This window comes from Leuciscus leuciscus, assembly GCF_965113295.1.
Source record: "Leuciscus leuciscus genome assembly, chromosome: 19".
In the NCBI taxonomy this organism is placed as follows: domain Eukaryota; kingdom Metazoa; phylum Chordata; class Actinopteri; order Cypriniformes; family Leuciscidae; genus Leuciscus; species Leuciscus leuciscus.
The window spans coordinates 175,001-187,500 of NC_138743.1; the positions used below are offsets into that span (position 1 = coordinate 175,001).

The following is a 12,500-nucleotide window of genomic DNA, read 5'->3' on the forward strand; positions in this document are numbered from 1 at the left end:
TGGCTCTGAACGAAAACGCGTTGGCCTAGTACTTTTTGTCCCTCTCTGCTATTATAGTTTTTCAAGATGGCGGAACTACATGGAAGCCTCCGTGGACCTACCCGTCCCATGTATATAAAGATAATCAATTCTTCGCTTACGAGGATAAGTCAGATAATTGGCAGAGGTATTTGTACACCATTGAGGACATATTTATGAATAAAAATATTCATTTTAGATAATATAATACCTAAAAAGTCACACATTGTCCCTTTAAGAGAAACGCACTATTTACACTCATAGAAACTGTTCTTCTGCTCAGAGAACACGAGCTTCTTCAGGATCAGGATCAGGATCAGACTGCCACTGATAAAGGCTGATGTTTCTCTCTCTTGCTGTGATGCTTCTGAGCCTCTGCATGTTTAATCAGTTCAGATCCACTAGAGGGCGTCATTGAGCTGTTAAACACTCACACACGTCAGATGAGAGACAGACGCTTCACAACGGACTGGAAAATGATGAAGATCTTTGCGTCCCCATCAGATTCTCGTGATTACAGGAGTTATTCTGTGATATGGGTTTCAGACCGTCACTGATCGATGACGACACTGAACACGTGAGGAAGAGTCAGCGGATTCTGAGCTTCATTGTGCTTGTGTTTAGATCAGGAACTGGTTTGAAGTTAAAGCAACCAGGACGAAGCTGAAACCCTGTCCTCTGAAACATGAGAGAGAGAGAGAGAGAGAGAGTGTCCTGACCTATTTCTATGCCTTGGATCAGGCACTAATGGACAGCTATAAGCATCTGGGTCTTCAGAGACCAGCAGAAACATCTCAGATTCAGAGATAAAGCCTGACAGCTGGGTTAACTTCTTCTACCAGCAGAGCCTATCTGAACTTTCCCTCATGAAATCTGCTGTGGAGGGACACAACAGTGCTAACACTTATAGTCAAGTCATCTTTATTTCTATAGCTCTTTATAAAATACAGATTGTTTCAAAGCAGCTTCACAGTGATAAACAGGGAAATGATGCTTGTTGTTCAGCTGAAGTGAGTTCAGTGTTGTTTCCGTATCATCAATTATTTAGTTCATTTCATCTATAACGCAGTTCTGTAGAAAACCGTGATGTCATCATCAGCTCAGTTCAGTCAGATCAATCATACTGTTGAATATTAAGTTTCCTCGACTAAGCAAACCAGAGGCGACAGTGGCAGGAACCCAAACTCCATCAGTGACAGAACGTAGAAATGCATTTAAAGTGCACTTTTTTTTTCTTTCTTTCTTTTAAACATTTTCAGTATTAGTGGAGCGGCTAAGTGATATAATCGTTCAGTTTATGATACAAGCGTGAAAATTGGCATGAGCAGTCTCCATGGGTCACTTGACAAGAAAATTGTCCGAGCCACTTGAAATTTCAAGATTTTTCTTTTTTCAAGATGGCCAACACCTTAGTGGAGCAGTTAAGTGATATAGTGGTTTATTTGGTGATACAAGCATGAAAATTGGCATGAGCAGTCTCTGATGGTCACTAGACAATAAGCCACCCACAGCTACTTGAAATTTCAAGATGGCAGCCATTTTTCAAGATGGCCGACACCTTAGTGGAGCAGTTAAGTGATATAGTGGTTTATTTGGTGATACAAACATGAAAATTGGCATGAGCAGTCTCTGATGGTCACTAGACAATAAGCTACTTGAAATTTCAAGATGGCGGCCATTTTTCAATATGGCCACCACCTTAGTGGAGCAATTAGGCTCATGGCAATTTTCATGCTTGTATCACCAACTAAATAATTTCTTAAGCCTAATTGCTCCATTAAAAATCTTCTTGAAAAATGGCCGCCATCTTGAAATTTCAAGTAGCTGTAGGTGGCTTATTGTCAAGTGACCCACAGAGACTGCTCATGCCAATTTTCATGCTTGTATCACCAAATAAACCACTATATCACTTAACTGCTCCACTAAGGTGTCGGCCATCTTGAAAAATGGCCGCCATCTTGAAATTTCAAGTGGCTCAGACAATTTTCTTGTCAAGTGAGCCATGGAGACTGCTCATGCCAATTTTCACGCTTGTATCATAAACTGAACGATTCTGCCAAACATAAGCACTTAGCCGCTCCACTATATGAACACTACTTGAACTATCTATACTATGAAGTGGCAGAGAGTAGTGCATAAGTACGTGAATTGGGACGCACCTTTTGAGAATGTGTTGATGTTTAAATAGAAGCTGCTGTCACACCTCAGTGTGTGTGTGTGTGTGTGTGTGTGTGTGTGTGAGATATCGTCCTGCTCACGGATTCACGCGCGCACCACGCCTCAGTCTGGCTGATTATATATGACTTTCAGATTGACTTTGGCAGTGTGTTCATGAACTTCCCAGTGTTTGTTAGGGGAACATTAGCGTCATAAGCCCTTCAACCCATTTCACATTCTTCTGTTCTATTCTATACCATTTTATGGGATAAATAAATGGATAAATATATAAAAGTGCAATTAGTATGTTCACTGAAAATTTCAGCAAGAAAAAGTGCTCAGATGATGCACTTAATAAACCGAAAAGAACAAAGTGTGGAACTTTAGACACTTCATGCACTATGTGTTAGTGTATAGTGCACACAATAAGAGTAGATTGCACAGATAAAAAGTATATAGTGCACTAAATAAGCCTTCTGTCTACAGGAGACGATGGTGTAGCTTCCAATTTATGTAATTCTTTTGTGATTTTCTATCTGCACCTTCGCGAGTGGCTATAGAGCCCGACTTCTGAATGTTTTTTATTTCTGGTTTCCTCGGCTTTCTGTACGCCCTGTCTGACAACAGGCTGCCAGGCGGAGTGGTCTTCTGCCCGGCTCTCCCACGTGCCAGCGTTGATGTCAGACAGCTTCATGTCTTTCTTGCAGATATCTTTGTAGCGCAGTCGTGGACGTCCAGTCAGTCGGGAGCCCTCTGCCAGCGTACAGTAGGTCCTCGGGAATGCGGCCTGGGCCCGTTCTCCTGACGTGGCCGAGCCAACGAAGGCGCTTCTCGATAAGTATGGCAGACATGCTTCTAATGCCGGTGCGTTCCAGAACCTCTGTGTTAGGTACTTTGTCCTGCCACTGGATGTGCAAAATACTCTTCAAGTGAAAGCTGTTGAGTTTCTTCTCATGCCTCGCGTGAGTGGTCCACGCCTCACTGCTACAGAGGAGTGTGCTGAGCGCGCAGGCCTTACAGACGCACAGCTTGGTCCTCTCTGTGAGGTTAGCGTTGTTCCAGACCCTCTGGTTCAGTCTGGCCATTGCCGCTGCTGCCTTGGCGGTCCTGCAGTTTATCTCTGTGTCGATGGAGAGAGAGCTGGAGATGGTGGAGCCGAGGTAAGTGAAGTTCTCGACAACTTCCAGGTTGTGCCCATCAATGGCGATGGTTGGAGAGTCTATTTTCTGGGCCATGACTTTGGTTTTCCTTCAGACTGATGGTCAGTCCAAACTCCTTACAGGCGTAGGACGACTGACAAGCTGCTGCAAGCCATCTTCAGTGTGGGCCGCCAAGGCTGCGTCGGCCGCGAAGAGCATCTCACGAATGAGTACCTTTGTGACTTTAGTCTTGGCGCGGAGACGAGCAATGTTGAACAGCTTGCCGTCAGCCCTGGTGTGGATGTAGACTCCCTCACTGCAGTCCTTGAAGGTGTACTGGAGGAGCATGGAGAAGAAAATGCCGAAGGCATGAGGACACAGCCTTGTTTGACTCCGCTGCTGATGGGGAAGGACTCAGATGTTGGTCATTAAAGCAAATCATGAAACGAGGTGAAGACAGCCAACAGTTGTGGGGGGAATCTGCTGCTCTCGACACTTCTCCTGCAGCTGGCGTAGTGAGAAGATCATGTCTACAGTTGTACCGGCCGGCTCTAAAGCAACACTGGGACTCTGGGTCGATGCGGGAGCTAGGGTCTGTAGGCGCACCAGGGTGACATGGGCGAATGCCTTGCCAGCGATGTTGAGGACGGAGATACCCCGGTAGTTGTTGCAATCGCTGCGGTCTCCTTTGTTCTTGTACACTTATAGGTATAGTGCACAGAATAAGAATATAGTGCACAGAATAAGAGTATAGTGCACAGAATAAGAGTATAGTGCACAGAATAAGAGTATAGTGCACAGAATAAGCGTGTAAGTACACACTGCAGGTGTTCAGCTCCAGTCCTGATCAAACACACCTGAACGAGTTAATAGAGGGTCACAGGCAGAGGGTTAGAGCTGAACTCGAAGCTCTGGACTAATGTACAGTGTGTATTTTGGGATGCTGATTTTGTGCTGTTTCTGAGGTGTTTGTACACTTGTTGTCGTGTGACAGTGGCAGACGCTGATGTTGAATGAAGCTATCGGCCACACACACTGAACAGTCCTGTGACTTCATAAACACAGATCTGTGCCGTCTCCATGGCAACACTCATCCCACTATTAACCCTGTAATAGCCTCAGGATGCGCGGAGAACAGGGAAACTCCTGGAATAATGATGGTTTCTCAGTGCTTTATTCGTTTATAGCAGGATTCTCTTTATTGATGTCGTGATACTGACAGGAATATTTCAACCATCTCACAAATCTTGTTCTCTATTCAGCAAATGATGATAGTTTTGTTGTGTTTTATGTATTATATGGGGGAAAAAATCTTATTACATGACTCTCTGAAATGCTTGATTCTGATTGGTCAGTCGTGACATTCCGAGGTCAATTATTCGTCAATAATGACCGTCGTCAATAGCAACACTCTGCTCCAGGTATCTGAGACGCTTCTTTCATGTCTCTTGTTTCATTCAAACGCAGCCTCAGTTATCGACTGTATTTACTGTAAAATAAACCCAGAGGACTTCAGCTATAACAGGCCTATGGTAATATTGTTCAAGTGTTCGCCTTGTTGCTCGAATGATTGTTTATTACAGTTTAATGTTAATGATAATGTTACAGTTAATGATTGTTTATTATACAGGGTTATAAGATAATAATTTTAAAACGGTTTCTGGTAACACTTTACAATAAGATTCGTTAGTTAACAATAATTAACTACCTTAGTTAACATGAACTAATAATGAGCAATACTTCTTCAGCATTTATTCATCTGAGTTAATGTTAATTTCAACATTTACTAATACGTTATTAAAATCAAAGGTTGTATTTGTTAACATTAGTTAATGCACTGTGAACTAACATGGACTAACAGCTGGATTTTTTATTCACTAACATTAACAAATATTAACTAATACAGTAACAAATGTATTGCTCATTGTTAGTTCATGTTAGTAAATAAATTAACTATTGTAACTAATGAACCTTATTGTAAAGTGTTACCGGGTTTCTTCTCATATCAATATTTCATGTCCCAGTTTGTAAACGCTAAGCGCACCCCTTTAAGGCTGATCAAGACTTTACTTTGCAATAACACCCAGACGGATATACATAATTCCTTACTTACACTGGACAACAGCACGTGATCTGAGAAGACAGAGTATTTTCATTTCTAAATTAACTATTAATAGCAGCGTAATGTTAAAAACACGCTGTGGTATTTCAGTCATGCTAGTGTCAAAGATCCTGTAATGTTTGTGTGTGTAGAGCGAGAGACAGATGGAGCAGATTGAGTCTCCCGCTAACTCTCTCTGGCACACGCGTGTGTTTGATGAGCGGCTCTTCATTAATAATTCACACGGTCCTCCTGATTCTCGCCAGGGGAACTTCTGTCACTCGATAGAAACCCGAGGAGCACCAACAGAGCTCTTTACACCAGAATACACTCTCAATGCTTTGATTTCATGCATCAGATGCTGAGGTCTCCACCCAGCAAAAGACCTGATATAGTCCAGCTATGAGTAGGTTAACTATAGACCCGATATAGTCCAGCTATGAGTAGGTTAACTATAGACCCGATATAGCAGCCATATCACCCTGTAGCCCAAGACTGGTCACCCACTGAAGCTAAGCAGGGCTGAGCCTGGTTAGTACCTGGATGGGAGACCTCCTGAGAAAACCAGGTTGCTGCTGGAAGAGGTGTTAGTGAGGCCAGCAGGGGGCGCTCACCCTGTGGTCTGTGTGGGTCCTAATGCCCCAGTATAGTGACGGGGACACTATACTGTCAGAGAGCACCGTCCTTCGGATGAGACGTAAAACCGAGGTCCTGACTCTCTGTGGTCATTAAAAATCCCATGGCATTTCTCGTAAAGAGTAGGGGTGTAACCCCGGTGTGATGGCCACATTCCACCTACTGGCCCTTACCAATCATGGCCTCCTAATAATCCCCTTACATTGAATTGGCTCTATCACTCTCTCTCCTCTCTCCACCTAAAGCTGGTGTGTGGTGAGCGCACTGGCGCCGTTGTATTGTGGCTGCCGTCGCATCATCCAAGTGGATGCTGCACACTGGTGGTGGTTGAGGAGAGATTCCCTGATATGATTGTAAAGCGCTTTGGGTGTACAGTAGTACATATGAAAGCGCTATATAAATGCCTCATTCTATTCTATTCTATTCTATAGTCCAGCTATGAGTAGGTTAACTATAGACCCGATATAGTCCAGCTATGAGTAGGTTAACCATAGACCCGATATAGTCCAGCTATGAGTAGGTTAACTATAGACCCGATATAGTCCGGCTATGAGTAGGTTAACTACAGACCCGATATAGTCCGGCTATGAGTAGGTTAACTACAGACCCGATATAGTCCGGCTATGAGTAGGTTAACTATAGACCTGATATAGTCCGGCTATGAGTAGGTTAACTATAGACCCGATATAGTCCGGCTAAGAGTAACACATTTCTAGCCAAAATAACCTTGAATTTGGTTACATGTCGTTTTTGCCAGAATAACTTGCGAGATGTATGATATTCCATCATGTGAGCAAAGTAAACAGTGATTATATGGCGTTTGGTTTCATTTCTTCACTCATTTCATTTCTTTGTTATCTAATTGATGACTAGTCTAATCTTGGGCTCTGGTGAGACGTCTATTACATTTTCACTGACAGCCCAAGTTTTGCCTTGTTTTAGCCTAGACATCAGGGCTGTGTTTGGACGGCTATTAGACGTCTTTTAAACGCAAAATTGCTTGCTGGGCACTGTCACTTTAGAGTTTAAACCATTCGTGAACACACACACACACGGTTACATGACGAGTGCGAAACGGGAACATTTCATCTAGATTTCATAAGCTCGATCCCTCGATGGCGGAGCAGAATTAGGACAGATGTGGATGAAGGTCATTCTCCTCCCTCAGCGCTTTAAGAGAGTGTGTGTGGATTGGACGTGAGAGTGTGTGTGGATTGTTGACAGATGACGAGTCTTTTGAGGAAAGACATATTTAACTGAGTCGGGAGGGAACAGAACTAGAATGGGCCGTGCTTTCATCTCCAGGCCTCTTTAGGTGAAACGGGGGCGAACCGCTGGAGTTTGAGGAGTTTCTCAGATCACTGTCGCCTTTTTCGCCTTTTTCGTTTGGCTTGCTTAGTTGGGTACATTAAATGTAACATTTAATATTCAACACTATTATTGATCTCCTGCATTGACACCATTATATGAGAACTGAACTGAGCTGGACGATGACATCACGGTTTTCTCCAGAGCCACTATATATATAAATGAACTAAATCAATAACTTTTTTATTACAACAAAAATGAACCATCACTGAACTTACTTGAATGACAATATAACAGAGACATATAAACCGGTGGAGACGCTGCCTCAGAATTTGACAACATCTGAATTGCAAACCCCTCCATGTTGCGGTTGTCCGGGTTGTTCCGGTTGTTGCTGTTTTGGGCGTTTTCCTACCAACACAACGTCACTGCCAGAGAAACCAATGTAGATATTCCAGAAAACGAAAGAGCTGCATACACACACATCGGATCTGAACAATTGCGATACACAGCGTGGACATCAATAATTTTAGATCAGATTCCAATCGGATACACAAATAATAGGATTTGGACTGGCTTAAAGTGGGTGTGTGAATCCCCAGTCCAGCTCCACTGACGGCTAGTGGGAATGGATCTGTCAGTGTACTGTATATCACCACGCTTCTGCTGTATAGTTTCACACAGGGAAGCGCTGAAATGACTCGAGGGAATCGAATGGCTCACAGGGAAACGGATCCAGAGTTATTTCTCGCTGTTTGTGCCGTAGAGTCTGTGAGAACGGCTTGGTATTTTTGAAAACTTTTAATGTGTTCTGGCCGTTCATTCACACAACAACAGTGTTTGGAGCTCGAGAACGCAAACTTTGAAACAGGATCCAAGGTGCAAGTTTGATTATTTTTTTGAAAAAACATTATCTCTGTGTAAACTTAAAAAATGTGAATCTGTGAAAACAGTGACGGCGTGCACATGCATATATGTGTTTATAGGTATGAGCATTTGAATATATATGTGCGCAGGCTAACATTTACATTTATGCATTTGGCAGACGCTTTTATCCATGATACATTCTTATCAGTTCTTGCTTTCCCTGGGAATCGAACCCATGACCTCGGCGTTGCAAGTGCCAGCGCTCTACTGTTTGAGCTACAGGAAAGCTAACCTCGGGATAAACAGAAAGACTAACATTAGCGTAGACGCTATTCTTCTTATGATGTAACGAGTACATCAGGATTTATGGGAAGTGTTCCCGGTTCTGGCTGACCTAATCTATGCAGCCTAACATTGAATTATAGAAGTCTATAATGTGTTATGTGTATGCTAGGTCAAAGAGATGTGTCTTTAGTCTAGCTTTGAACTGACAGAGTGTGTCTCGGCCTCTGTCTCCGCACCGGCGGTGGGTGATAAAGACGTGAGGTGGGAAAGGTCGACAGGAGTCGCAGATTAGCGTCACACACACACACTCGGGCGTCACACACACACTCGGGCGTCTCTGCGTGTGCCAGCGGATCTGAGATGCGGTTTAATCCGGGCCTGTGTCTCGGCCAGCAGGGGGACAGCAGATGTCCTCTATAAGTGGGTCAGCTTTGTGTGGATCCATCTGGCCCTGTCATGTTGAACTCAGATGCTGGAAATATGATTTCTAGAAGGAGACCTTTGGGATGACGCCGCTCAACCGGTTTGACGAACTGGGTTGTGCAAATATACTTGGCTGAGGTTTGCTTTAGTTTTCGGTGTTGGTAAACAGGCTTCTCTTGTACCTGCTTTTCTTCACCTCCTCAAACCAGTGCATGACAGTACCAGGGCTGCCCCCTAATAGTCCACTAACCGTTAGTCGACTAAAAGACTAAGATTTTATTAGTCGGTTAGTTGCAAAAAAAAAAAAAAACGAAATCACAAAGGCTGGAAATCCAACCATTCGCCTATCGATCAGTTATCGCCATCAAATATGGCTAATATAACTTAAAACATGTAAGTAGCAGCAACTTTACAAGTCCACTCTCTAATGCTAACCTAGACTAATGTGCGCCATTATTAGGCGCATAGCCAAGTGTTAGTGTGGAGAGTGTGTTTACTGCATGACACACACATCACTGCATTTAACTTAAAATACTTAGTCATTTTTGGTCATACAGATAAGAGTAATGCAAACTGTAAAGGGTCTACTTTTATTTCTGTAAACTCACAATAACATCAAAACGTTGTGTAAAATAATGGTGCTTTCTGTCGATTCGGTCTTGAACTTGAGCGCATCACATAAATGACCTGAAACTCACAGACATCAGAAATATATCTATAGAAAGCTTGAAATGTCTACATTTGAATGAACAGATTCCAATGAAAATAAATATTCTCTGATTATGTAATCCATTTGAAATGAGTCCACCACTGCGGAGATGACGAGTGGGCATCGTCGTCTTAATCTCTGCAGACGAAAACACAGAAAACATTACCAATAAATTATTCAAATGTTTTTTTCACATTATCATATATGTCCATGTGTGCGCTGATTGCACTGTGTTTTATATAGGCAATTAAAGGCACATTATTATGATTTATGGATTATTAATATAAACGCATGATTAGTCGACTAATTGCTTAAATGAACGACTACTAGTCGACTAGAGAAATCTTTAGTCAGGGCAGCCCTAGAGAGTCCTAGACCTGAACTGAGGAAACCAGCGCCAGAGACTCTCAGATCACACACAAGCTCTTACACAATCATAGTGTTTGACACAATTCATCTTTGGTGCTTTCTTTAATTACACCGTTCCCTGGAGATCGAGCGGGGTAGTTAATCAGTCAAACAAGCAGTAAAGCAATTATTGGGTCAGAATGAATACAATTCTGACATCTTTAATCACTAGGGGAGTCTGTGCCTGGAGAAAAACAGGAGAATCCACTGAGATGAAGTCTTGTTGCTGTCTAACTTAATAAAGCTTGTGGATCTTCTGAGATCATCTCTAATGTTAAACCTTTAACCTCAGGCTCCTGCGGTCAAGCATCCATGTGTTTATTCATGTTACAGCGCTGATAATGCGACAATGTTCTAGATCAGAGGTTCTCAACTGGTGGATCGCGACCCAAACATGTGGTTTAGCTGCTGTAAGACACGCCACTGTTCTGACCAGGAGAAACGCTTCCCATGAGGTCAGAGATATCAGACGGGTTGTGATCCTCAAAAACCATCATCTATAAGATAAAAGAGTGGGAAACGCTGCAGTAAACGAGTCCAGCACGGTTGAGAGGGTCTGATCTAGAAGCTTCTTCTGCTCAGGGTTTCCTCACGTGGTTCTGTGTTTTGCAGCTTCAGATCGAGCTGGATCAGGAATATCAGGACAAGTTCCGGAGGCTCCCGGTGGAAATCCAGGAGTTCGTTCAGGGTTCTGCTGCCTGTAAAGCCAAGTCGAGGAACAGCGGAGGCGGTCTTCCCGTTTCCACGGAAACGCTCTGGTCGGAGTCGGGATCTTCCGAGAAAGTGTTCGACACGACACTCTGAGCTTGAGCTTGTTCTTCATACGCCGTTGAAGTTTCCCTGGTTTAATGTGCACCTTTAGAGTGACGACTGGATGACTTACTTGAACAACATAAAAAAATAATGTTTCTTTTTTTCTTACTTTTAAAACTTAGTTTTTACAAGAACTTGCTGCTTATGTGGATTTAAATATGCGTGTATGTGTAGACGAGTCTTACTGTCTGAGTGTCTTGCTGATGTTTGAGCAGTTATTTACAGTTTTTTTTCGATTGCTAAACGACAGTGGGCACAACTGGAGTCACATGTGCAAAACTCTAACTACAGTCTGCACAGCAGCAGTTCATGTGGACCAAACTCTAGTTCGTTTTTCATTGCTTGAACACAGTTTTCAAAACTCTACACACTTATCCCATGACTTTAACCACAACCTGCACAACACTGTGGATTTACAGCACTTTGTTCAAATGCTAACACACTGCTGTCAAAACTGTGAACCACACATTCAAAACAGAATAGATTTCAGCCTTGTGCCTTTCAAACACTGCTGACTGTGTCCTGATGCTAGAGAGAGGCAGGATTAGCCCCTCAATTATTTGTTTGAATTACAGTATGTACTTTTAGTTTCTACCTTTTTTTTCTCATTACTGTAATTCCGTAAATTACCACAGACTATTGAAGCAAACTGCTAATTTTCATTTACCTTAAAGAATTATGTTCTAAAAATTTAAATAAATCATGTGAAAGAATGTCACTCTTTTCTTTGAAGAAAATATTACTTTGTATGAAGTCACTGAAATTGTTCAAACTGTAAAGATGAAAAGTTAGTATTTTCTGTATTGGTGTTTGATGCTAGTGTTTTTCCTCTCAGTGTGTTCTGAGTGACAGTGTGTGTTATCTCAGTGAGGGTTGTGCAGTGTGTTCTGAGTGACAGTGTGTGTTATCTCAGTGAGGGTTGTGTGTAGTGTTTGGCTGCACTGAGCCTGTTTTGAGCCGTGTGTTAAGAGTTGTGTTGCTTGGAGTGAGTTTTGCAGGTGATGTGAACTGTTTAGCTCAGGTGACTGTTGGTAGTGCAGACTGTAGTTAGAGTTTTGCACATGTAGCTCCAGTTGTGCTCACTGTCGTTTAGCAATCGAAAAAAACTGTAATATGAAATGTTAGACTACTTAAGCGCACTACTTAGGGCACATCCAGACATGGCTGCCACTGTTTAGACTTTATATGAATTTGTTTCTTTTATATATATATATAACAACACATGGACATTAAAACAAGTGATTCATTTGCATGTACAAAAATGTGATGTGAAGGGAAAACATTCATTTACAACATTTATGCATTTGGCAGACACTTTTATCCAAAGCGACTTTCACTGCGATTAAGCTATTCTGTTAGTTCTCTGGGATACAAACCCGTGATCCCGGCGTTGCAAGCGCCATCATCTACTGTTTAATATGGAGATTCTTATGTGCCACATGGAGGAATATTTGACCATGAGCAACGGTTTATGACCCTTCTGTCAGAAGAAAAACAGTTTGGACCAAAGTAGTTTCAAGTAAAGAAGAACTGTAAAGTAACAGACTCTGTCCTTGATGTGAACGTTTCCCGATGTAAGAAGTGTGTGAAAGAGGTTTATCAATATTAGGGAAGCTCATCTGATATTATAAAGCAC

At 42.5% G+C, this 12,500-nt stretch overlaps 1 protein-coding gene across 1 annotated transcript in view; it reads left to right on the forward strand.

Moving 5' to 3' along the window:
* The window catches only part of plcb1l (phospholipase C beta 1-like), a 163,319-nt gene that overhangs the window by 150,566 nt on the left and 253 nt on the right, over positions 1-12,500 (forward strand). Inside the window, exon 33 of the mRNA XM_082147359.1 lies at positions 10,664-12,500. This exon is cut by the window's right edge and continues 253 nt beyond it. Coding sequence (XP_082003485.1) covers positions 10,664-10,855 — 192 coding nt within the window. The 3' untranslated portion in view covers positions 10,856-12,500. The remainder of the gene's footprint in view (positions 1-10,663) is intronic.